Source organism: Physella acuta, unplaced genomic scaffold (genome assembly GCF_028476545.2).
Source record: "Physella acuta isolate Inbredline_101_S28 unplaced genomic scaffold, ASM2847654v3 ptg000148l, whole genome shotgun sequence".
NCBI classification, from domain to species: Eukaryota; Metazoa; Mollusca; class Gastropoda; family Physidae; genus Physella; species Physella acuta.
The window spans coordinates 172447-198203 of NW_026731667.1; the positions used below are offsets into that span (position 1 = coordinate 172447).

Sequence of the window (25757 nt, forward strand, 5' to 3'; positions counted from 1 at the left end):
TCCGATTTCTCAAAAAGCGCATGTGAATTTATAAAATTTATACTAATAGTATTCCGCACCATTATGCACATTTTATTTGGCGTTCACTCTGTGTGCAATAGTTTTTTCTACGGGATTCTATTTTATTTTTAAAAGTTTAAGTATTTAAAATGGTTTAAAAATCATGCCTATATCCCAAGTTGCCATCCCCTGTTGTTTTATATCAGAATATTCAAGAAAGTTTAGGGGAGATCACTCCCAGTTTATTTTACTGTGTTGTAGTGTCTTATTTTGTAGTCTTGTAGAGGTTTGTATATCAAAGGGTTGTATCTAGGATATAGTCTGGTGTGGGTGGAGTCAAAGAATATGAGCTGATAGGATGGGAGGGAAATGATAGGCTGTGTGGATGGATGGTAGACAGTAGAAATATGGTGGAATACTGCATTATATACACATTTTTCTGCTGACTTTTAAGTATAGGTACACAATTCATAGCACAGGTTTATAGTCTAGTGCTTGGTAAGTTCATATTGCTTATAGACATGATTACTTTGGGGTTGGTTAAAGGACACATATGTAGTCAATCTTCAAGACAAATCCATAACAGTTGAAAAACAGGAAATCTTATACTATCAATACTGTGTTACCTCTCTATATCCACAAGCATGTACAAGTAGGGATATTACAAGCAGCTGTTTTACTTTATTCACTTGTTTAACACACAAGGCATTAAAACAGCAGACTTATTAATTGATAATAATTAACATAATTCTTCATAAATTAGATACTGATACTAAACCTAGGAATACTAAACATAGGTAAAAGCTTGGATATAGTTCAACAACCATAAAATGTTTTGATAAAAGCACAATTACCTTTCTTTTTTGTGGTTGTAATCTACAGCGTAAACAATTTCTTCTTCTCCATCTTTAACAATTTTCCATATAGTCCCACCAATCATGTGACCAGCTGGAAGCGGCGTTATTTGTAACCCATGCCCTTTACCTAAAATAAAAAAATTACATGCTGGAAATTTGGCATCCGAAGGCTGTTACCTTATTTTAATATATACAAAAATATGTATGGTAAAATATTTAATAGACAAAATATTTCAGACAACTTGTGGGTCTGCACGGAAAAAAGATAACATATCACAATTAAGAAAAAGATTAACAAGAATCTAAAATATGTTTGCCAAACATTACAACTACAGCTGACTTACTAGAATATATATAAACTAGCTGCATACTCATGCTTTGCCACGGTGAATCTTTTTTTAATGTACCAGCATGGGAACAGAACAAAACAAAACACAAATGCAAACACAAATAAAAACACTAAAGAAAAAACAAACGCGAATGCAAACTCAAACAAAAATGCAAACGCAATGCAAATGCAAACACACAAAAAAAAAACACAAATACAGCGCAAACACAACCAAAAAAAAGTTAATTTAGAGATCATAAAAAAGAGCTTGAAAACTCTTTATCGACTAATCAGAAAATAATATAAATAATCTTTACATTAATCTATTATAATTATGAGCCCTAATATAATAATCAACGCGGTAGGAATAGAAAAAGAATTTCTTAAATAGCAATGTTTAGCGTGAGTTGAATTTCTTAATTTTCCTCCACTTGCATAATTATACATTTTACATGATTAGTTTTATTCGACAGTACTGTTATTAAAATAAATCAATTTTTTCTAGGAATATAAGCGAAAATATTTTTTTACATTGTTTAATATGTTTTAGCAATGTGCGCATATTTTCTGAACGTTTTTTTGTTGAGATATGCAATAGAATAAAAACTTCGCCAAGTATAAAAAAATTTAAGTCGTTACATAAATAGACCCTACTCATACTTATAATGAGTCAATACGATGCAAGTAAAGTTACGGCATGTGGTGTTTACTTTTATGGTTCTAGATTCTATAGCGATAACTGACTGACTGATTGACACACTACCTGGCCGCTTATATTATAGATTGTTCCTAAAAAAATTTAAACTGAGAACTATAGTTACAAGGATAACAAACCTTTGAGTGTTATTGTTTGAGAGTATTCCAGCTGTATAATTTTATCGAATGCAACATCTACATCATCAAGTGTAAACTTGTCAAAATCTTGACTATTGTGGCGTGACTGTAGATAAAAATTCCTATGTAGTGCAGAATCTCTTTGTCAGATCTCTTAACTAACTGCTATTCTACCAGTTCAGATCATTTGACAAAATTTAACTTAAAAATAAATAATAAACTTAAAAATGGATTTGGACAGTTATTACTAGATATGAATTACAGGAACTTTTTTTAAAGAAATATCCTGCAGTAAACCAATTGAATATACCAAATCACGTTTACAATAGTATAGGTTATTTATCCTCTAACTAGATTTTTTTTAATATAAATATTTTAAAATCCCATTCTATAAATTTGGACCAATGACTAAATTTAAATCTGACTTAGGAATGACAAACAAAAATAAAAACTAGTAATAACAACTGACCTGAAAAAGATCATACATAAACATCTGTCCCATTTTATAAACAGGTACTGTAGCATAAATAGGACAGTTGAGATCTCCTTTGCCGACCAGATAGGGTAAAGCCCCAAGGTGTAGGTGGTCAGGGTAGGTTAACAGAACTGCATCAACTTGGTGTGTAACTCTATTGACAGATCATTAGAACAGAACATTACAATTAACTTACTAAAGAGTCTAAAATGTAAATATATTCAAAACATTTTAAAATGTTATTGCACACTGTCCTCTAGTGCAGCATTTATGAGCTCCAATTTTTTAAATGAATGCCCTTTGTCCAGAAAAATAATTTTACTGATTTTCAAATAAATTTTGCAAACTCCCTTCTTTAAATGTTCAGCTCCTTATGACAGAAGCACTGTTAGAAACTGTTTGCAGTTTTAGCTTCTGTCATGTCTGAAAAGAACGACATATCTTTCTACAAATAAAATTATTTGTATTTTAAATGCATACCTGCGCAAGTCTTTTACAAAGTCCATGCTAAAGTCTTCATCCCATCCACAATCTAATAAAAATCTAAATTCATCAACCTGCAACATGTAGCATGGTGGTGATTCATCACGAGCACCTGATAGTGCATGAAGTTTTATAATAGATGTCATTTTAATTTATTTTACTTCAGATCTTGTGTAAATGGAAAATCTTTAACATATCTCTGCTCACCTGGGGGGAATAAAGACACAGTTTAAGATACAGTCTGTTATTGTGTTAAGTTGTTCACCGATAAATGTCAATGGTAATTCAAATGACAACGATAGTTAAGCTTAAAATAATTGTTTCTTGCTTTTTCTTCTTCTACTTCATTCTTAATTTTTAGTGTTGGAAGGGATCCCCTCCAACACAAGTATACATGTCAACTGGTTATGAACCATTGAGGCCATTGACTCCGATTCCAGCCTACTTTTCTTTTTGGATTTGCTTCCATAGCCTATATCCAAACAAGAACAAACTACAAGACAGCAGTTGTTTCTTGCTTCATTTCATAGGTTTTAGTTTTATAGAGTATTAATAAGTTCACTCTAAAAATTGAAATTATAATGATCCACAAAGTGACATGTTATCATTAATAAATTAACAATACAACAAAAGTGTACAAAAGTTTAAGTATTACAAGTGATACAAATCAAAAGCTAAAAATGCATAGCTGGCTTATTTACATTTACAGACAGTTGTTGATTTCTCCATTTGACTGGGAATAAGCATTCAAACCTTCCCTTGACAACTAGCGAATTATCATTTTAAAATAAGAAGAAAAAAAAATATCGGGGGGAAACCATAGGCCTACATGTTTGAATTGTTTTTAGGCCTAATTAGAATAATTTGTATTTAGCTTATAGCTTTAAGCTACCTTTTGAACCTGAAGATCCATAGCTCAAAAGAAATAGAGTTCACCTGTTTCTGTGACCTTAGCATATGTAGCACTATGCCAAGCAACTTTAACTTTTCTAAATGTGAGTCAGGTACCCATTAGAGTTAGGAGGACTAAGGACATTCTACCCAAGACTTTCATATGCTTTACCATTCATGCACGCATTCCTCTCACGTTTATAGCAAAAGTAGTTCAACTCCAATAATCTTAACCTAGTGCAATTTTTTTTCTTCTATTTTAAAATGTGCTGTAAACAATATGATTGGTAAACAAAAAATAAAATAAAAAATTGTGCACTTGGATATGATGGACACAACAAAAAAAAAACAGTTTAAGATCTATTCCAGTTCCAACAAAGTAATTAACTGATGACTATTAATTGTAACTGATAGGCCTAATTAATTAATTGTGTATAGGCTTACATTGTTTTTCTGCTTCTTTATATGACCAAGTGATTTTTATAACTCCCCCTTTTGGGATGATTATAGAAACCGGTGTGTCCGATAATGGAATCTTCTTTAAAAAAGGGGTTTTGATTGTTAGTAGTATTTTAATCTCGACTAATTTTATGGTTAGAAATGGACACCAGCGAGAAAAGTCTCAAAGTTATTTGAGAGGTCCATAAATTAATTTTAAACTCTTGCACGGCGTAGTTACAATTAGTATGGTTATAAAATCCTGTCTATCTGGTTTTTTTCGGACTTTACTAAAGATTGGATGTATTTGATGTTTTTAATATTTTCGGTAACTAAATAAAAATTTAAAAAAAAGCAAAAACAATGGCATCCTGCTATTCGATAAGCCGCCATAAATTTTACTGTACACATTGTAAGCTAAAAATAGAAAAACTAGGTCATGGTGTTTAAATTTGCATTGTTATTTAAAAACTTGATCTGCAAAGTTTTGTAAACAAAATAACTATAAAGTGGGGCTGTCAGAAATCGATGTTTTTAATATTTTCGGTAACTAAATAAAAATTTAAAAAAAAAGCAAAAACAATGGCATCCTGCTATTCGATAAGCCGCCATAAATTTTACTGTACACATTGTAAGCTAAAAATAGAAAAACTAGGTCATGGTGTTTAAATTTGCATTGTTATTTAAAAACTTGATCTGCAAAGTTTTGTAAACAAAATAACTATAAAGTGGGGCTGTCAGAAATCGATCACGGAGTTCCTTTACAGCCAATCAATGTTTGTCTTATGAAAGTGAAACAACGGGTTATAACTTAGGCTTGATGAAAATAAATAGAAATGTAGCCTTAAACTCAACAAATTATTTTCAAGTTCTCTGGATCTGCAACTTGTAAAGCATTGATTCTAAAAATATTAAATTTTTGAATAAATTTTAGGCTTAAGTTTTTAATAAAATTTTATCTTTTATTATTTTTATGGTCCTTAATCTAAAAAAGCACATTTTTATTCCATGTCAACAACATTACGGAAGGATTTTCGTCAACTTACTGGTGTCCATTAGGGTTAGGATGGTAGAACCAGGATTGGGGTTGGGGTTAGGGACAGAGTTAGCATTGACATTAGCCAGCGATGTGTATACTTAGTTAACTACCAGTAACCTAACACCCCTTTTTTAAAGAAGATTCCATTATCGGACACTGGTTTTGGTATAAAGTATAAACATTCTCCCCTCTGCTTGCTTTATTATTGTAAAAAAAAATTATTGTACCAATAGGGCCTAAGTCTTGAATAAGTGAATAAGTTATTGGCATATATTCACCCCATATTGGCAATAACTGAAACTGTCAGTCAAACTCAATTCAACCACTGATCAGTTAGAACTTAGTTAACTCAGATTGTATTTGTAACTCATCATTTTTGTTTTATCATATCGTTTGATATCAATAATAATAATAATATCATGCTGAATTTCTTTCCAACCAAAAAAACCCCCACGAAACTGGCATCTATTCTACTTCTATGGTCAATGGTCTATGGCTGATAATCATATTCATAAAGACTTAATAAATAATAATTAATAAAGATGGTAATCTATCGTTTTGGGTACGTAAAATCGCCCGCGGCTATTAATGTACGAAAACGTTACCTCATTGTCAAGGCTGTAATAGAAGTATATTGTGATATGTTTGTGTCAAATATTATAGATAAATGAATAATAAACCTAAATCAATGGCTAAATATATCAATATAGGCCAGAAATTAACTTTAAACAGCAGTGTCTGCAAGCAAGATTTGCTATATAAACAGCAGCCATTTGTAAAATAGAGTGACTTCCGCCTGAATCTGGCGCTATAAGTCTATAAAAATAAAACTTTAACAAGATGGCTGCTATAGTAAATGAGCATGGTTGCATCTGTTGGAAACATCGCTGGTGTTCATTTATTACTGAAAAGTTTTAATTCAATTGTTTAAAAACAGGTACATAAATGAAACAAGGAAACATTTTTGTATTTTTCAAAACATAAATCCTCCTCAAAATGTGAAATAATTATTAAAATGTAAGGAGTCACCTGTTTTTCACATTACTAGTCGCGGGCGATTTTACGTACCCAAAACGATAGATTACCAGGCATAAAGATAGGCCTAGGCCTAATGATTATTTTATTATTTATTAATATTATTTAAATTATTATAAGCATGCTTACACGTCAACTATCAATCAATGCCACGGATTTTATTCTGGGCCTAATTTTAAATTAGACTTCTAGAACTAAATCTAGATCTAGAGTATAGATCTAGATCTAGATATCTAGCTTTCAAAAATGAAGTAGAATAATGTAGATTCTAGACGATCTTAGTAAATGCTTTCATAAACTACTAAAGCTAAGGGAAACTACTCTAATGTTAAGATGTGCAAACGATGTTAGCCTACCGCGTTTACACTTGCGACATGTAGACTAGTCTATACTATAAAATCTAGATCTCGAATTAGTTATATATATATATATATATACATATATAACATCTAGGAAAAAATCACAGCAAGTTAGTGGATCATTACATATTCCACGGAATAATTTTTTTTCATAATATAACATTAACTTGCTACGAGTTATTTTCCACTAGACATGTATACTAAACATGTTGCAAATATAAATGCGGTGTAAGATACAGATTCAAGCAAATTATTTGATTAGCTTACTCAGGGCTTACCCAGTGGCGTAGCTACCGTAAAGCTAGCTTTAAGCAAGGCTTTGGGGCCCAAGGCACATAGGAACCCTTTTCCCTCTAAAAAAATTTAAAATCTTTTTATTGGAACTTTAAAATTTGTTTTATATGAATAATTTATAAAAGAAAAAGGTTAAACGTTCCAAAAAGGCCCATAGTCCATTCCAACTGTACAGGCAGTATGATTCAATGGGGGGGGGGGGTCGAACAGGGCCCATCCGTAATAATAACATTACTGGCTTTGTCGTGCAACTGTCTGCCTGCCCGAACTTCCATCCTACTAAACATCAATAATAACAACTGAACGATTTTTGTTTTTAAATTAAATAGCACTAACAACCATTGACAATGTTTTCACAACAAGCGAAGTCAAACATTTATCAATATTTTTCTACTAATTTTTACTTTAATGACATTTCATTTGCTTAAACTAATTAATCTTTAATCAATATGACAGTACTAACACCAGCTTTTGGTTTCCAAACGCCAAGAAATTTTAGAAAGCGGTTGAGAATACTCCAGGCAGGGTTTTTATTCTAGACATTTTTCTGAAAATGTGCTTTAAAGAAACTCAGACTTTGGAGAAGGTTTCTGCCATTACATTTTTATTTTATTTCGGAGGGCGATCCCGTCAGTAAGGCTGTGCGTTTTGCCACCCAGAGTTTCCCAACCGCTATCTTTGCACCTGCGGTCCGTTGTTTGGGTGTCCGGCGCTGCGGGTCAGCGTTACGACTTGGTCCAGCAGTCATACTGCACAGGCGCATTAGCCGACAGGCGCCCCGGCGGTCGTGTAACCCTGTACTCGTTTTAATGAGCACCATAACCTAGGAATACGGAGTGATACTAAAATCGATTACTAAATCGAAACTGGTCTTTCCCGTGAGCGCTATGGTGACTACGTTCGGTCTAAACAGTGTGATAGACGATGGATAGGATGGGGCGTTACAAGCGCTCACTAAATTGAATCCAGCGTGTCCTCTGGTGCCCTGGTAGGGTGCGATAAGGCTGCAAATAAAAATGTCTGTTTCGGTCCCCAAAGGCTCACATGGGCCGCTGATGGCCATGTAATACATTTTATTTTAATAATAAGAAAAGTTAACCAAGGTTAGATTATTAACTTGGATGTTTCTTTTAGTCCGTAAAAAAATCCAAACAGTTTCACCACTTTGCGAATGATGCAATTAGCATCTATTTTTAGATAATCCAATCAGAAATTGAGATCGAGCATCTAAGAATAGACCATTAGTAACGCTAACATAATGCATCAGTCACACTGATGTTTAAAACACGTGAAATAATTTTTTACGTGTTAAATAGCAAATCCTGTTCATTTGTGTCACTTTAGTGAATGACGCAATCTGCATCATTGTTAACAGAATGCTATTTGGCACGATGGCGCCTGATAGTTTTAAGGAGCCAGGGGTCGTACGCCGCACCTATGCGGTAGTGTAATCGGGGGGGGGGCTCCTGAGAGCGCCCCTCTACGTCTCTGACACATGGGCGGTTACCGAAGTGTGTTCTACCATATTATTTCGGTGAGTGATTAATGTACACTCAAGGTTTTCATGCGGTAGTGTAGGTAAACACGTGTCCCGATATTTATGATCAAAGCGCAGGCATTGTTTACATTTAAATAACTTACTTTTAGAAAAGAAGGTCGCGCGTCTAAGAACATATGATTGGTAACGCTTGGATCAAACCCTTCTTATATGATTGTAGGAAAAAAAGTCACAGGAAAAAAAAACACAGGAAAAAAAAACACAGAAAAAAAGTCACAGGAAAAAAAGTCACAGGAAAAAAAGTCACAGGAAAAAAAGTCACAAATATATATTTGCATGATATTTGTTAATACTTTTATATATTAAATATTTAGAGAGTGCAAATTAACTTAGGATTAATTAAATGTAATGTAATGTGTGTAGGCTGTATACGCATAGGAATTTTTATAATTCATCTAAAAATATTTATTATGAAGTATGTAGATTGTACTTATTTTAAACTTAAGATTAGTAGCATTTAATAGAATGCTCCAGAGTCCACGGTTTTCATCGTGTTATTTTTAAATACCATTAAATTACCGTGAAATGGTAAGTTCATCTGACTTGCTGCCCTCAACTCATGGCAACAATAGTTATGTTTAGTTCAACCACCTTTACTGCCCACATGTATCACGCTCATTACATAACAAAACTTAGGATCAAAACAGAAAGCCGACAAGGTTCAAAGGCTGTTAATTGACGCATAACGTCAACAACACAAAATATGTTCGGACAATGCCTACTGAGGAGAGGCCGACCAGAGAATAGCCTAAGGCAAAATGTGCCTAAATTTCTTTTATAATTAACTTTTCTACCGCGTATTTAACTAAATACGTAACAAAAGTTGAGATTGTTGTGTTAATTATCTTAGAGTATTTTTACTTACAATTATTATAAATCATAATGCTTTTAACGTCTATAAATAATTCATGCTATCAAAAAATACAACCCACAACAATAAACATACAAAATTTTACAATTCTTAACAAATTAATAAAAATATTTCTAAAAAGATTGTTGTGACTTTTTTTCTGTGACTTTATTTCTGTGACTTTTTTTCCGATAAAATTTTTCCACTGTGACTTTTTTCTGTGACTTTTTTTCCTAGCAAAAACTGTGACTTTTTTTCTGTGTTTTTTTTTCCTGTGACTTTTTTTCCGTTTACCTCTTATATATTTCGTCGGAGTTTCTTCTATTCCCGCGGCAACGAGCGGGGACGGGTACGCTAGTATAGTATAAATACATAATTAGGACGTATAAATACTCATACATTACATAATATTTATATCATTTAAAACTATCCATCGTAAGTAGCAGTTGATCTCTTTGTATAACTCCCTATTGTAGACTAATGGTTGACGCAGTGGCGGAACTAGAAAAACAGGGTTACCCCGCAAGTTTTTAGCCCCCCCCCCTGTGTATATATATATATATATATATATATATATAAACACAAAATACGAACATAGGATACTCATTGCTGGCCTGATAGGGCTTTGAAAAAAGTTTTTTTTTTTCAATTAAATCAAATTACAACAACATGTCATGTGTGCGAGTGCATTAGTCTGTTTTGAAAATCAGTTTTATTTGCTTTACCTTAAAGTTCTCAACCATCCATCTCGGTCCTCAGATTAGTTCTGAGACTAGCAGCCTAATCCACGCCTTGATGTCATCCATCCAGTCACGTCTTTGCTTTTCTATTCCTAGCACAGTGCCTTGCAATTTTGTGTTTGATAGTGATAGGCTGTTTGGTTTTGTGACATGACCGTACCAACTCAATTTTCTTGTTTTGACTATGCTCAGTAGACTCTCAAAAGGACCAATTGCATTATGCCATTAACTTATTAATAATCCTTAATTATCTAACAAACATTATTACAGGTGTATATTTAACGATTCAAAGAAGTCAACATCTTATTTGCAATAACACATCAATGTTTCTTATGGAATAAACAAATACAAATGACAATAGTAACTAACTTTTTTAAAACTGATAATTTTTCTCTCAAATATATTGAAAGAAAATTCTAATTTTATCAAATGTATTAACACAAAATTCAAGATTTTAATAAAATTTATTGTCAAAAGCTGCAATATGCATACATGAAAGAAAATAATAGTCTTGTTGAAGTAGTAAATTGTAAACATTGTACTGCAAAAAAGATAAAACTGAGATCAATCGAACATGTTTAAATTTAAATAAAAGATTAATATGTGTAAACAATAAAATATTTAGATCTTTATTGAAAAGTGCTGATACGAATGACAACAGAAATATGAAACTTGCATTTTATAATTAAAGGTAGGTAGCAGTTATCCCTTTATATTAATTCTTTGTAGAAGATTTAGTCTGACTCCTTGTGTTGTTCCTAGTCGTAGATAATGTTACAATAACATAATTGTATCTACAGTTTTCAATAAAAATGTCATTAGTTTTACTTTGGTGTAACTAATCAATGAGTGCAGCTGTATGATAATATGATGAGCTTACTGCAACATAATTGCTATTTTTGGGCAAATCTTCTACTAATCTTGGAATGTCTGAGCGGAATAAATATCTGTGCTTTTCTCCATCTTTATGGCCTAGGCGACCATCGCTTCCACATCCCCAAGTGTAGACTTTACCAGTCAGTGTTGCAGCACAGGAGTGAATGCCCCCTGCAGCTAAGGACACCACCTTCTCACCACTGAAATATTCTTGAGGTATGGCTGATGGGCTGTACATTACATTCTGGGAATAATGCAATACATTTTTCATCAACTCATAATACCAGACTTATTTTTTTTAACTACGCATATGAGTTTTTCCATATCAATACAATAATATATAAATTAACATATTTTAAAATAGTAAATTTTTTAAAAATACTTTTACATTGAAATGCTAGTCAGCTTGGAATGTAAAGTAAAGGAGACTGATTATTTCAAAATAATAACTTGAGTAAAACAAACATTAGCAATTTATATTAAAGTGTACATTTTAAAAAATTATAAGTCTCAATGAAAGAATTTAATACACACATGATGGCCAAGTCCTAGTTTCCCTTTATATCCATCTCCCCAAGACAGGACTTTCCCCTCTTTAGTTAGAGCTAAAGTGTGGCCATGGTGATCTCCCTTGCTGCAACTGACAGCAATAATATCTTCATCAGTTGAACATTTAGTTGGATAGAAAACATCATTCAGCAGAGATTTCCCAAGACCCAGAGCACCGTCGCGTCCTTTACCTTTGAGGTGAGTCAAAAGAAAAACAATTTACATTCTAAAAGAATCTCTAAGCCTATAAATATTATGTTTCTGGGGGTAGCCTTGGATATAAAAGCTCAGAGATGCAGAAAAAAAAAAGCACGTCAGCTCCACTAAACCTTCCATTTTTATAAAGTAAGGGTTGGAATGGCACTTCCACAACTTCCAGTGGGTCGAGCAGTAGAAATGTTAGATTTGTGAAATTAATACTTCCTGTGAAAAAAGTAATTAATTTTTGTACAGTTCTTAGATTATATGCTGTTTTATGCTACAAAATTATTAAATTCTGGTATTTACAAAGATTGAAATGGAGTAAAGTACTACTTCTGGTCACCGGAAATCACTCAAAACTTAGAAGAAACTTTTTTATAGGATCAAATACCTATATATGTCTGCCTAACTGAAACGGTACTCAAGTTTTGAAGTTTTTGAGAGAACACAAACACATTTCTGATTCAGCAAGGAGTAAAACAGCATTCTCCAAATCTATATTTTTATTTTTTGCATGACCTAAATTTATTAAGCTCATGGTTATTAGAAAGTAAAGTAAAAAAAGCTATTGGCACTGATTTAATTAAATATGAACAGTAGAAAATAAAGATATCTTAATTTTAATAACCTAATTAACAACATAAAGAAATGCAGTAGACTTTACCAACAGTAAACAATAAACCATCAGCTGTGACAATGCCACAATGGCTGTGACCAGCCCCAATACTTTTCACTGTCACTTCTGACAGCTTATTCACTTTTGTAGGTTGTAGAAAGTCTTTATCAGACCCATGACCTAGCACTCCACAATGTCCACTTCCCCAAGAAAACACTTGACCATCCACAGTCCAGGCATAGGTATAGTTATGTCCACAAGACACACCTGAGCACAATTGAAGAAACATGACATTGAAATGTATTGCAGCCTACAAGTAAAGAAAAGAAAATGACATTTAGAATTTAGTAACCTGAGTTTTTTATGTTTATATTCTGATATATATTATACTAGAGAATAAAGTGAAAAAAATTATGAAAAAAAGTGTTCCTACACTATTTCATTATCTGTTATTTCTGTAACTGATTTCTCTGGAAGGTTAAGTGCTATATATTTTCTAGGGAAGAAATAAATGTTCATTGCTAACTGCTTGAATTATTAAGAAATACCAGCAATTCTAAGTTCAGCTGTAAATGACAGGAGGCGTGGCAGCCCTGACAAGGAACCATCAGATGTACTGGTACCAACAGCATTCCCAGCAGCTTTTTTATGGCCCCAGATGAAAATCTGACCAGATTCTGTCACAGCTGATGCATGCCAAGATCCACAGGACACCTGAAAAAATATATTTATAGTTTTGTGCTATAAAAACCTTACTGCCTATTAAAAGTAAATGAATCTAAATTATGAAATAATAGGACTACTCCATATGAATTCAAACAGTGATGTATATTCCATTACTACTACATGCTAATGCTATGTAGCCTATACCTTCCAATGCTTACCTGATTCACTTTTCCTAACTTTCCGGCCAGGTTTACAGCTGTAAACATTAGCGTGTCCTCTTCTTTACTTTCAAGTCCAAGGCGACCAAATTTTCCACATCCACAAGTATATAAATTTCCATTTTTTTGTTACAATAGCTAAAACAAAAAATAAATTTCAAAATTCACTGAATTTCAAAATTTCAAAGAACTGAGAGATCTACATGTCTTATAAACTATTAAATATAAATCCAAAGTCCAAAGGGGTCATCCATAAATGAAGCCACTCTATTGTTATTAGTAACCCCCCCCCCTCCCCATTTTAATTTTTTTAACATTGATTTCTTTCTCAAATATTGACTGTGCTCTGTCAACATTATTCTAATAAATTTCTAATATAATTTATGGAAACAGTTTTCAAAAAAGGAAAAATAAATGCTAAAATTCAGTTTCTAACATTACTTTTTCAAAATGCAGATGTAAGCCACCCCCCCCCCCCATCACAAAATAAAGAAATCCCCCTTCCCCTTCAGGACTTAGTAGTCATTTATAGACAACCCTTAAGACTTCATTTTATTAATATTAATAGGTTCAACTGACGTGAAGCAACTTCAAAAGTTAAAACATGAAGTAACAAAATGACTAGCCTGTAAACAGCGCACCACAGCTGATTTGATGAACTAAATCAAGAGGATGTCCAGCAAATGCTTTTGTTAAGAGCTGTGGTGTGTGTAAAGTCTCAGCTTTTCCAGTACCAAGCTGGCCATTTTTACCAAGTCCCCAAGTGTAAACAGACATTGCTTTGAAATTAAAGTAATAAAATAAATATGATTAAATTGGAAAATATTAGACTCAATCTCAAGCATGCTGAAGTTATTAACTTAGGCCGACAATGTATTATATATTATTATAATAACTAGGCCTATAGCCTAATTATTAATATTATACTATAATTTATAGGGCAGTAAATAATACTAGAAGGCCTAAATATTAAATAAATAAGATAAAAATTTGTATCACTTACTCTATCATTCTTCTATGTACTATGTAATACTAGATCTAGTAATAGATATCTAGATCTAAATTCTTGGCCTTCCATGAGACTTGATAATGACATTGATAATGATACAGCTAAAAATTCTAGGTCTTTATGATTTTGGATTATTAATAGTAGATTAGTACATATTCTTATTCTAAATATCTGTAAATAGGCCTAGATCTTTTAAATATATAAATGTTGCAGGCCCTAAGAAACTAAAAATATTTCCATTCATGACTAAGCAAACTAAAGAGCCAATGTGGCACACCCGTAGATTCTAACTAGATCTGCTAACTACTAGTCTAGAATCTAGATCTAAATTTGTTGTTTGCCCGCGGAAAATAGCTTTATAAAAGTATAATTTAGGAGGCCTAGCCTAGTCTACCGAGTTTCCAGATGTAGAGTCCTGTTGAACTCCGAATTAGAGATCTAGATTTAGAATCTTTAAATTTGGCCCACTACTAGATTTAGGCCTAAAAATGCCTAAAATATAAGTTCCAGGCATATTTAATTGCCACTGCTGTGCGCTTTGGCGGGTAATCCTTACATTAGAACTTTGATCATAAGATCTAGAAAAATCTAGATCTCTAGATCTAGGCTAGAATTGAAAGAACATTTTTTTACTTCACAAACATTTGAAATTGGACAGTGATCTTCATCCATTTCATCTAGAAAATCTAGACATAGAAAACTTGTATTAAATGGCTGGGCAGGTGTGTTTTTTGTTAGAAAGCAGTCCTCATACATTTTTGTTGTTTCAAAGTGAAAGTAGGCCTACTGACCCTACTGCCGAAGTCGAGAAACAGAGAAGTGAATGGAAAAATCCCCTTTTCTCTGATAGGGAAAGATATGGTGAATTTCATACGTTGTTTCCACATCTGATAAAGCAGCCTGCTAAATTTGTTGAATATTTCGGAATGAATTATGAAACTTTTAAGTATATACTGACTGGCATTGACATTGTAATAAAGCCAAAAGGAATGGAAAGTAATTTTGAAGTCTGCATCTCACCAGAAGAAAGGTTGGCTTTGACATTAAGGTAAACGGTAAAGTAAATGCCAGTAAATGGGTATCTATCGTTTTAGTTTTAGGTACGTAAAATCGCCCGCGACTAGTAATGTGAAAAACAGGTGACTCATTAAATTTTAATAATTATTTCACATTTTGAGGAGGATTTATGTTTTGAAAAATACAAAAATGTTTCCTTGTTTCATTATATTACCTGTTTTTGGGTTTGGGGAAATTGCGAGACGCGAAAAGCGAAATGGCGCGAAAACGGTCGGTCACGTGACTTTTTGTCTCGCATTTTACCACAACCCGATACTTACGCTGGGTGGTGTTGAAATGCGAAGATTTCTGCGAAAAATTTACCGCACCCGATTTTCAGTGGTATTTGGTCCAGACTTCAAAGACGTTTCGTTTACATTGTTAAAACTTCCGATTTTTTCGTCGCTAGACATACTGATGATTTGTCAACTCCCCCACCTTTTGTGTCGACTTATGTAATACCACCTTGTTCGAAACCGACGGAAATACCGCCGACGATAGATCAACTTCTGTCTTTTGTGTGGAACGCCGAGGCCGCCTGATTTACCGTCTTTGAAGATCACCGGATCCGCGGCCGCCGGAAACATATTTTCTATTGTTGCATAGAAATTTTGTATAAACATGAGCGGGCTAGATTTTTAAAATTAATGCCGACTGAGACGGGATTTTCCTCTCGCTAACGAGAGCGGGCGATGACAGTAGCACAGCAACGATGTTAGGACTTTTAAATAGATAGATCTAGATATAGATCTATATATCTTCTTAGTATCTATCTATATAATAAAATCTTGGCTTTTCCGGGAAATCCATGAAAGAAACCCGGAATTTTTTTGGCCTATGCTCATCCTCGTAACTTGCTTAACATAATTGCTTTTGGAACTAGTCATCGATATTGCTTCGTTGAGGAGGAGATACGACTTAAAGCTGCGGACACACATCCATTCATCCATTCATACATCCAGAAATGACGGGTTAATAAACGCAATTCTCCAGAATGGAAATTGCGCTAAAAACATGAATTTTTTTTTCGCAAAAAGTGTCTCGCTATTTTCCCTTAATTCCGCAGGTATGTCTCGGATTATCTTCTCGCATTTTCCCGCCTCGCCATTTCGCTTTTCGCGTCTCGCAATCTCCCAACACCCCCTGTTTTTAAACAATTGAATTAAAACTTCTTAGTAATAAATGAAGACTGGCGATGTTTCCAACAGATGCAACCATGCTCATTTACTATAGCAGCTATCTTGTTTATTTTTTTTTTATTGTAAACTTTTAGCAGTGGCGGAACTAGAAAAAAAAGGCCCCCCCGCAGAATTTTTTTTTGGGCCCCTATATATATATATCTATAATATAAGCGGGCTGTGTCTGTCCTTCCTTCCTTCCTTCCGTCCGTCATCGCTATAGATTTTGGGACTATAAAAGTAAACATTCGCACCATGCTGTGCTTTTCAGTGCACCGCAGTGTCTTATTATAAGTAGTAGAGTAGGGTTTGTTTATATAGCGGCATAGAGCTATTTTATAATTGCCACGGTTTTTACTCTTTCGCATAACGTCAAGAAAATATTAAATACACGCAAACTGCTAAAACGTATTAAAAAGATTAATGTCAAATATCATTTTCGTTTAGGCTCCCAGAAAAAGTGGATACATTTTAATAACATAATAACAGTAGGGTAGAAAAATCAAATTAATTTAACTCTTTTCTAATTTTGACAAAGGAGGTATTTTAAAAATACGTTAAACTCACGCTAATAAAAAATGTGAATGCAAATATACTTTCGTCATAGAAGGAATTAGTGTTGCAATAATATAATTAGCAAAATGTGAATGCAAATTATTCGTATGTGTAAGACGAAATTATTGTTAGAAAATTATAATTAGCATGGATTGATAAAAGGCAATCTTTTATTTATTTTATTCACTGAATGTAGGCCCTACTGTTTATTACTTATAATTTTTAATCAACTATTCAGCACTATTATAGGCGCGTCATCACGTTCATTAGGTGCGCAATGGTTTTAGTTATGAAACTCAATTGTAAATTTTTAAAATTTAAAGTACTGGAAAAAAAATGCGTGAATGGATAAAGTGAAATATTGTAGGTAAAACACGGATATTTTAAATACTGCCTATTATTTATACTGTTTTCTAATTATTATTCTGTCGGTTTGCGGACAAGCTAGGGGTTTTATAGGAGAGGCGTTGCGATGGGGGGGGGGGGGGGGGGCATATGTCCCCGGGTGCCGACCTTAGGGGGCGCCAAAGTGGGTTGGAAAAAATTTGCGAGGGGGGGTGGAAATCGAAAGTTTTAGGGCGGGGGGGGGGGAGGGGTGCAAATCGAAAGTTTGAGGGGGGTGCAAATCACTGGAAAGGGCGCGATTTGGCGCTACGGGCTAGACTGTGAGCAATATGCCTTTATGATTGCATTTAAATTGTGTTTATGTTATGAGTGTTGTGTTTGTTTTTTCTTTTTTTTTTGTTTTTTTTTTTGCGTTCGTTTATGTTGTGTTTAGTTTTGTTCTGTTCCCAAGTTGGTACATTTAAAAAATATTTACCGTGGCGGAGCACGGGATGCAGCTAGTATAATATAAGCGGGCTGTGCTTGTCCTTCCTTCCTTCCGTCCGTCCGTCATCGCTATAGATTTTGGGACTATAAAAGTAAACTACACACCATGCTGTGCTTTTCAGTGCACCGCAGTGTCTTATTATAAGTGTTAGAGTAGGGTTTGTTTATATAGCGGCATAGAGCTATTTTATAAATGACACTGTGTTTACTTTTTTGCATAACGTTATGAAAATATTAAATATTCGCACATTGCTAAAACATATTAAAAAGATCAATGTCAAATATCATTTTAGTTTATATTCCTAGAAAAAATGGATACATTTCCATAAAATTAGGTCGAAAAAACTAATTAATTCAACTTTTTTTTGTGGTAATTTTTTTCAAGGGAGGTAATTTGAAAATATATTTATCTCAACAATAATTTAAGTTAATCTTTTTTGTATTACTACCGCATTGATTAGTATATGTTAATGTTCATAATTAAAAGAGAAAAATGTTAAGATTATTTATATTATTTATTTTTTTCTTCTAATTAGTCTATGATTTCTCTAAAATCACTATCTTTTTGCTTTTGTTTTTCGGTGTTATGAAAACAGATGGTGAAATTAGACTTTTTGAGAATAATGGAAAGGCTCTCTCTGAGCGCGGACGTATGGGAAAATGTTTTTTTTTAAATATTCAACTCACTCTCAATAAATTAAGTTAATTTTTTTTATTACTTCCACATTGATTATTATATGTTAAGTAAAATAGAAAAAATGTTAAGATTATTTACATTATTTTCTAATTAGACTATGATCTCTCAAAATCACTATTTTTTTGTTTTTGTTTTTCGGTGTTAACAGATGGTGAAAATTTAGAATTATAGTATAGAGAATGCTGGAAAGGCTCTCTCTGGGCGCGGATGCCTAAGAAAAGCGTGTTGTTCGTTGGTGATTCTATTGTTGTGGTTGTGTTGTGGTTGTGTTGTGTTGTGGTTGTGTTGTGGTTGTGTTGTGGTTGTGGTTGTGTTGTGGTTGTGTTGTGGTTGTGTTGTGTTGTGGTTGTATTGTGGTTGTGTTGTGGTTGTGTTGTGGTTGTGTTGTGGTTGTGTTGTGGTTGTGTTGTGGTTATGTTGTGGTTGTGTTGTGGTTGTGTTGTGGTTGTGTTGTCGTTGTGGTTGTGGTTGTGTTGTGGTTGTGGTTGTGTTGTGATTGTGTTTTGTTTGTGTTATGTTTTTGTTTGTTTTGTTGTGTTGTGGTTGTGTTGTGTTGTGGTTGTGTTTTGTTTGTGTTTGTGTTATGTTTTTGTTTGTTTTGTTCTGTTCCAAAGTTGGTACATTTAAAAAAGATTTACCGTGGCGGAGCACGGGATGCAGCTAGTATATATATATGCCCCCATTAAGTTTTCGAAGTGAGAAACACCGACTCTCTAAATCTAGCCCAACACACTAAACTGACGATGATTTTTAAGAGGCTTTTATCAAAACGTTACCAACCGTGTATTTTTAGACGTGTGCACTGTTTACCAGAAGTTGAATTAAATATTAACAATTTCGGCAGTTCATTTCTACCAACCAGACACGCCAAGGCATGCTTTAAGTCCCTCGGCGACGGCCCAGGTGTCAGGGGAGTCACGGGGCTTTTGAGAGCTACCGGTTACATTCAGAGTTTCTTCCAGGCATCTCTTTTACCGCCCCCCCCCGAACGAAATGAAATTTATATACTTTATATAGAAAATATATACTTTTAACAGTCTACCGCCCCCCCCCCCCCCGAAAATTTCAAGTGAGAAAAAAGTCTGGAAGAAACACTGGTTACATTACTGCACAGGGGATGGGCGCGACACATTGTTTCTTCCGGCAGTCTGGAAGAAACATTGGTGCAACACTTGATTAGATTTAGTCAGCGAGTGTAGTAGCGAGACTTATGCCTAGTGTTGTGGGAACTTTTAAACGACTGGATGTGGGGGCCAACCTGCTCATATGTGATGCGCTCAGGATGACACTGTCGCCGGTGATTTCAAGTAGTAACCTCATCCGCTTATGCAAGATCTCGGGGCGCTAAATCACATATTTCCGTTGGGCGTCCCCACTCCAATATGTAAACAAATGTTAGCCTATGACAGAAACCTTTGCGTGGCTGTCCTCAACAGCTTCCAAAGATTTCATGGCGATTGGGTAAATGATGCAGTAATGCAAAGCAGCAAAATAGACAGAAACATGTTTTTCACATGTACAACTGTATGTGGCCAGCTCACGCGTCGGATAACCTTCTGATTTAGGGGGGGGGGGGGAATCCACAAATGACGTCACATTTTTTAACGACTAACAAAAAGCCAGACCCTCATACACCCCCACCTCAATAACGTCATTTATAAATAGTAATTGACTATTAATTATATAATAATGTTCAATTACTTCTAAACGTTCTAATTAATTTCTAAATAATTATATAAAAAATAATCTTACCTTCCCTGTTTTGTGAATTGGTTAAGATGTGCCTAATACTAATAGTATGCAAATAAATTAATATCTGTTGACTAGTGCTGTCTAGTGTCTGACAAAATGTACTAAAGTGGTGAATCGTGCGGTTAGGAAGTAGTTCATAAACGATACATTGATCTACTCGATACTTGCGAGGCTAAAAAAGAGGGATGGGATGGGGGTCGGCTCGGGAAAAATCTTGAAAGAGACAACAAAGCGCCTATGTACCATCGCCCATTGTAAAACTTACTCAGGGGAGATAATTCCAAGTATAGGCCTTAACAGTTTACTATGATATTTCTTGTAAAAGTAAAAAACAAGTAAACGTATATAAAAACGAAGTTTCTAGTATTATATTCTTTTTTATTATTTGTAGGATACAAGATAGTACAGAATACAAATTCAACCACTATCACTAACACATATTAACATTGAAAAATGTTCAATGGATTTCGGCGGGTCCCTAACTAATGCCGCAAAGAAGAACCGCGCATCATGAAAGCCACTTCATATGTAGCGGCTTCTAGTGCTATGGTCTTTGTTGTTTTTTTTAAAAAGAATTTTGCCGGCGACATCGTGGGGAAATAGAACTCGGCCTTGACGATGGTTAAAAAATACAACTATAAATAAAAAGAAATGTTATCCCCATCCCCTGCCCCACCCATCCGCCACAGTACACTTTGGATGATCGGTCAAACAGTTACGTGTCCTCTATTTAGCTATCAAAGGGGGGCAACGAGTCAAATGTGTCATTCAAATTTGAAGCGTTGCCTATATTTTACACTGTATTTTGTGTAATGGATTTTATTTTTTTGCTGAAGAGCGTGGTATAGCGACTGTAAAATAAAGATAATCGTACCGCAGCTACAGTGTTTTTCTTTTACAAACTAAATATCAAGGCAAAAATGCACGAAAATTAAATTCAAAATTTAAAAAAATACTAATTATGGTCAGCAGTGGGCCCCTAAACGGCCTCCCCCACCCCCACCCGCATTGCGGGGTCTGGGGGCACTGTAGTTCCGCCCCTGTATAGATCTTTTGGTTGTTTTTAGGCTTAAAAGCTAAATCATTGTATCCTAAATTTTTTTAACTTTAATGTATTTAGTGTTAATAACTAATGTTCCATTAATACGTGTACTAATTATAAAACGATTAATAATATAAAGACGAGTCTTACCTTCCTTGTTGTGTGAATTAGATTCGTCAACGAAATACTTCATCAGGTAAATGAACAACTACTGACTAGTGTCTTTTACAAAATGTTCAGAAGTGGTCAGTTTACAGTTCAGTAGTTCATAAACGGTTAGTTAATCTATGCATTACATCTTATTGTAAGAGTAAGGGTGTGATGAGGGTTAGAGGTTAAGGGGATGGGGGGAGGGTAGAGAGTTGGGAAGGTTCAAGGGAAGGGGACAAGAAAGCGCCGATGAACATCTACATCAATAGTGCCGACTTTTTCCGGTCGTCTAGAAGACCAGGATAGTCGCCGCAACATTTCCCCAACCCGATTTTCAAAGCTTTTTTGTTCTCCTAATCGACGCAACTACAAAAGAACGGTAGGCTGCGTCTTTGAAGTTGTCTATATGTCTAGCGGTCTCTCGAGCTATAGTCTGTGCATTTTTCTCAAAGACGTTTGCCGACCATCGTGTTTGTTTGTAACTGTAGAAGAAACATAACTCGACATCCACCTAATTTTTTTTATTTAAATTTAAAAAAAAATTTTTAAATAATTTAGCCAGGATTTTTGGGCCCCCAATCGGCCTGGCCCCCCCCCCCCCCGCATTGCGGGGTCTGGCGGCACTGTAGTTCCGCCCCTGACTTTTAGTGCAAGATTCAGAAAAGCCACTCTAATTTACAGATGGCCGTTTTTTTTTATATAGCAAATCCAGCTCGCAAACACTGCTGTTTAAAGTTAATTTCTTGCCTATATTGATATATTTAGCCATTGATTTAGGTTTATTATTCATTTATCTATAATATTTGACACAAATAGATCACAATATACTTCTATTAGGCCTAAAGCCTTGACAATGAGGTAACTTTTTCGTACATTACTAGCCGCGGGCGATTTTACGCACCAGAACGATAGATTACCAGTAAATGAACATGGGTAATCTATCGTTTTAGTTGCGTAAAATTGGCCGATGCTGGATCTAGATCTAATCTAGTAATGTGAAAAAAATTTAAAGTGCATAGGTCTTCAAATTCATTTTTTATGAATTTTCAAATTGTGGGTCCGTTATAAAAACTCTAGTATGAAGGGGTTAATTTTTCAAGATGGTCGCCATTGTCATAGTTACCAAGATTTTCCCACCGATTTTTTTTAGTGGAAATGCATATGTGGATGTACCTTTAAAAAAGCTGTAAAGAAATAATTGTTTTCCAACGAGTAGGCATATTAAAAAAGGTTTTTTTTTTATCGGCACATACCCACTTAAACTAAACAAGATGGCTTCCAAAGTAAATGAGCTTGGTTGCCTCTGGGCCTCTGAAGAAAACATCGTTACATCTAGCTCTAGTCTTTATTTATTACTGAAAAGTTTTAATTCAATTGTTTAAAGACAGGAACGGTACATGAATGAAACTTTAAAACATTCTTGTAACTTTCAGAACATAAATGTGTGAAATCATTAAGAGTCACCTTTTCTTCACATTACTTAGTCTCCGCCGATTTTACGTACCTAAAACTATAGATTACCTGAAAATTTTACTAGATCTAGATTATATTATTTTGGTATTTCTATTTATTATATTATTTAGCTAGCTGATACAACAGCTAGACCTAGATTTAGATTATTCTAGATCTGGAATCTAAAAATTAGTGTAGTTAGGATTAGCAAAAAGTAGGCCTATATATTAAGATATTATTTTTCTTGCCCTACTAAGCATAATTGAATTCAATTGATTCATTCCTGACAAATTCACAACAATATCTAAAATGAAGTCAAGATCTAATTTACTTATTTTTTCTTGCAACTGCTCATTTTCAACTAAAATATTAGTATTGAATAGGCCTACATATATTTTTAAAAATATACAATCTATAGCCTGCAAGACCTACAAGTTTAACAACTTTAAATATGCTGATGTTTATATATAGATCTAGGCCCAATCTTGCAACTTTTGCTTTTGAATGTCATTTCCCTTTGTGCAGTGTTGAACAATGTGGAAAAAAGTATAGTGAAGTAGAGAAGCACTATGACAAAGTTGTTTGAATGATACGTTGAGTTACACATATATAATATTATGGCTAGGATCAAGCTTAGTATTAAAGGTTAAGTTAGGGTGTGATGTTTAACTTCATTATTGTTTTAAAATACTTAAGTTAAAGTTGCATTTGTCTAGCTTTTATTTGATTATGGTTATCAACATAAATTGGTAGAAAGTGGGGTACCTGCACATAGATTGAGGTACACCAGTAACTGTAAGTTCAGCATCCACATTTTGGGAATTCAGTAGTTTTCTTATTTCTATTTTCAGGTTTATGTCAACTGGCATAGCATTCAGATCTCTTTCGTTTTTATTTCGCATTTCACACTGTGATATTTCTAAGATAATATACGAGACATGTATTGCTATTTGGGAGCAATTTGTGCTAAAGCACATGCCTTATCTCACAGAAGAATTGCTTGAGCAGACTGCTAAAGAATATGAGAATATCAGAAGGTATCCAAACTGTGTCGCCACTATCAGCAGCATTCAATTTTGCAACAAGTGTCCAAAGAATTCTGATTTGGATGACAGCAGCAGTAATAAACTTTATTATATTAATCTTCAAGGACTGGTTGATTCAAAATATAAATTTTTAAGTGTAGAGGCTGTAACTAATGAACATCAAAATGAGGGTTCTTTTTTCCTTGAGTCAGCTCTGTATAAACACCTAGAAGAAGGGACTTTCCCATTTCCTGGACCAAGGCCATTACCTGGCACAGCTACCAAACATCCTTATGTTGTAGTTGGAGACCAAAGGTATCCTTTGAAGGAATATCTTATGCGTCCCTATACATCAGGATCTGAAAAGATTTCACCTACAATTGAAGCTTTTAACATTCGACATAATCAAGCTAAAGAAGCAGCGGATCGAGCATTTGGTATTTTAGTTGCCAAATGGAAATGTTTAAAGACAGGGTTACAAATGGATCAACAGCATGTTGATACATTAGTTACAACTGCTTGCTTATTGCACAATATAATAATAGATAAAGAGGGGGTTATGGATGCAAATATGTTGCCGAATTCTGTTTCCGTGACTAAAAGTAGTAGATCATCTGTTACAAGATCACAGTGTAGATTAAAGAACTACAACAGAGCTAGTCAGGAAGCACATAAAATTCGGGATATTTTCAAAACATATTTTAAGTATCATTATTAAAAACTGTTTTATTTAAAAACTTGTTCTGATGGAAATATTGCTTTTATTTTAGTAAACATGTAATTTATACAGTTATAGCAGTGTTTTTAACCTAGTCAACAACTAGGCAGAGGTCTGACACTTGTATTGGAAATTCGCTGGTATAAATAAAGTTATTTTAGTTGGTCGAATTAATTTATTTTCCTTGACCAAAGACTCATGTTAAGTGTCAATTACGTAATGTAAATTGAGGTAGCTGTTACAAATTTGACCAGACACTAAATCTGATTATATCTGATTATATATTATAAGTAAACTTCTCTTCAAGCTTTTTATTTGGTTTATAAATCAAATGGCTCAGTGAATCACTTTGTGCCAGAAAAGAAAAGCAGGCTGATATTGGAGTCAATGGCCTCAATGGCGCATAACCAGTTGACACCTATCCTTAATTGTGTTGGAGGAGGATACCTTCCAACACTAAAATTAAGAACGAAGAAGAAGACTACGACTACTTCCAGTCAACGGAAATTTCTCATTATTTGACATAAAGCAGAGAATTTGATATTTTGCTTTTTTTTGAAAAACCAAATGTAGAATAAAATCCACTTCCGGTTATCGGAAATCGCTGAAAAGTTGATACAGAACTACAATTTGATATAATACTTGTATATGAAATTTCATTAACCTATAGGTGTAACTGTACTAAAGTTATCGTGTTCACTGACGCAGATCAACATACACAGACAATATTGCAATATTGATTTTTCCCACTCATTTTTTTTTTTTTTGCACGATTACAAGACTTTCTCTATACTTCGTAGATCTATATACTAGAAAGTAAAAATTATTAAAAAATTGAGACCTTGGGATAGTAATAATATGGGTTAAAATGACCACTTCTTCATTTTAAAAACAGCACCCTTTACGTCCCAATGTAAGGAGCATAACTGTATACTGTATGGTCAAGTGAACCCTTTCAGTTTCACAAAATATTCGTTTTTATCTA

The 25757-nt window shown here is 34.0% G+C and overlaps 3 protein-coding genes across 9 annotated transcripts in view; 1 reads left to right on the plus strand and 2 right to left on the minus strand.

Annotated features, from left to right (window-relative positions):
- The window catches only part of LOC131935543 (cleavage and polyadenylation specificity factor subunit 2), a 130985-nt gene extending 124279 nt beyond the window's left edge, over positions 1-6706 (minus strand). The window contains exons 1-5 of the mRNA XM_059291992.1: positions 6510-6706; positions 2975-3184; positions 2489-2648; positions 2020-2125; positions 855-984 (exon numbers count right to left, since the gene is read on the minus strand). Coding sequence (XP_059147975.1) covers positions 855-984; positions 2020-2125; positions 2489-2648; positions 2975-3123 — 545 coding nt within the window. The 5' untranslated portion in view covers positions 3124-3184; positions 6510-6706. The remainder of the gene's footprint in view (positions 1-854; positions 985-2019; positions 2126-2488; positions 2649-2974; positions 3185-6509) is intronic.
- Positions 6707-10656: 3950 nt separating this feature from the next.
- Positions 10657-13441, minus strand: LOC131935577 (putative E3 ubiquitin-protein ligase HERC3). The gene is made up of 5 exons (XM_059292055.1): positions 13308-13441; positions 12972-13137; positions 12472-12690; positions 11592-11797; positions 10657-11301 (listed from the first exon to the last, which is right to left on the minus strand). The coding sequence occupies exons 1-5, from the start codon at positions 13353-13355 to the stop codon at positions 11020-11022; spliced, it is 921 nt and encodes a 306-aa protein (XP_059148038.1). The 5' UTR covers positions 13356-13441; the 3' UTR covers positions 10657-11019.
- A 1424-nt stretch (positions 13442-14865) lies between these two features.
- LOC131935559 (putative nuclease HARBI1) lies at positions 14866-25005 on the plus strand. Of its 7 annotated transcripts, none has more exons than XM_059292017.1 (2): positions 14866-15364; positions 23881-25003. In XM_059292017.1, the coding sequence occupies exons 1-2, from the start codon at positions 15027-15029 to the stop codon at positions 24770-24772; spliced, it is 1230 nt and encodes a 409-aa protein (XP_059148000.1). In that variant the 5' UTR covers positions 14866-15026; the 3' UTR covers positions 24773-25003. The 7 variants fall into 7 exon arrangements, with proteins under 7 accessions (XP_059148000.1, XP_059148007.1, XP_059148001.1 ...); XM_059292024.1 differs by lacking the exon at positions 14866-15364 and adding an exon at positions 15599-15714; XM_059292018.1 differs by lacking the exon at positions 14866-15364 and adding an exon at positions 22257-22435 and having other exon boundaries at positions 23881-25005.
- Positions 25006-25757: the final 752 nt, after the last annotated feature.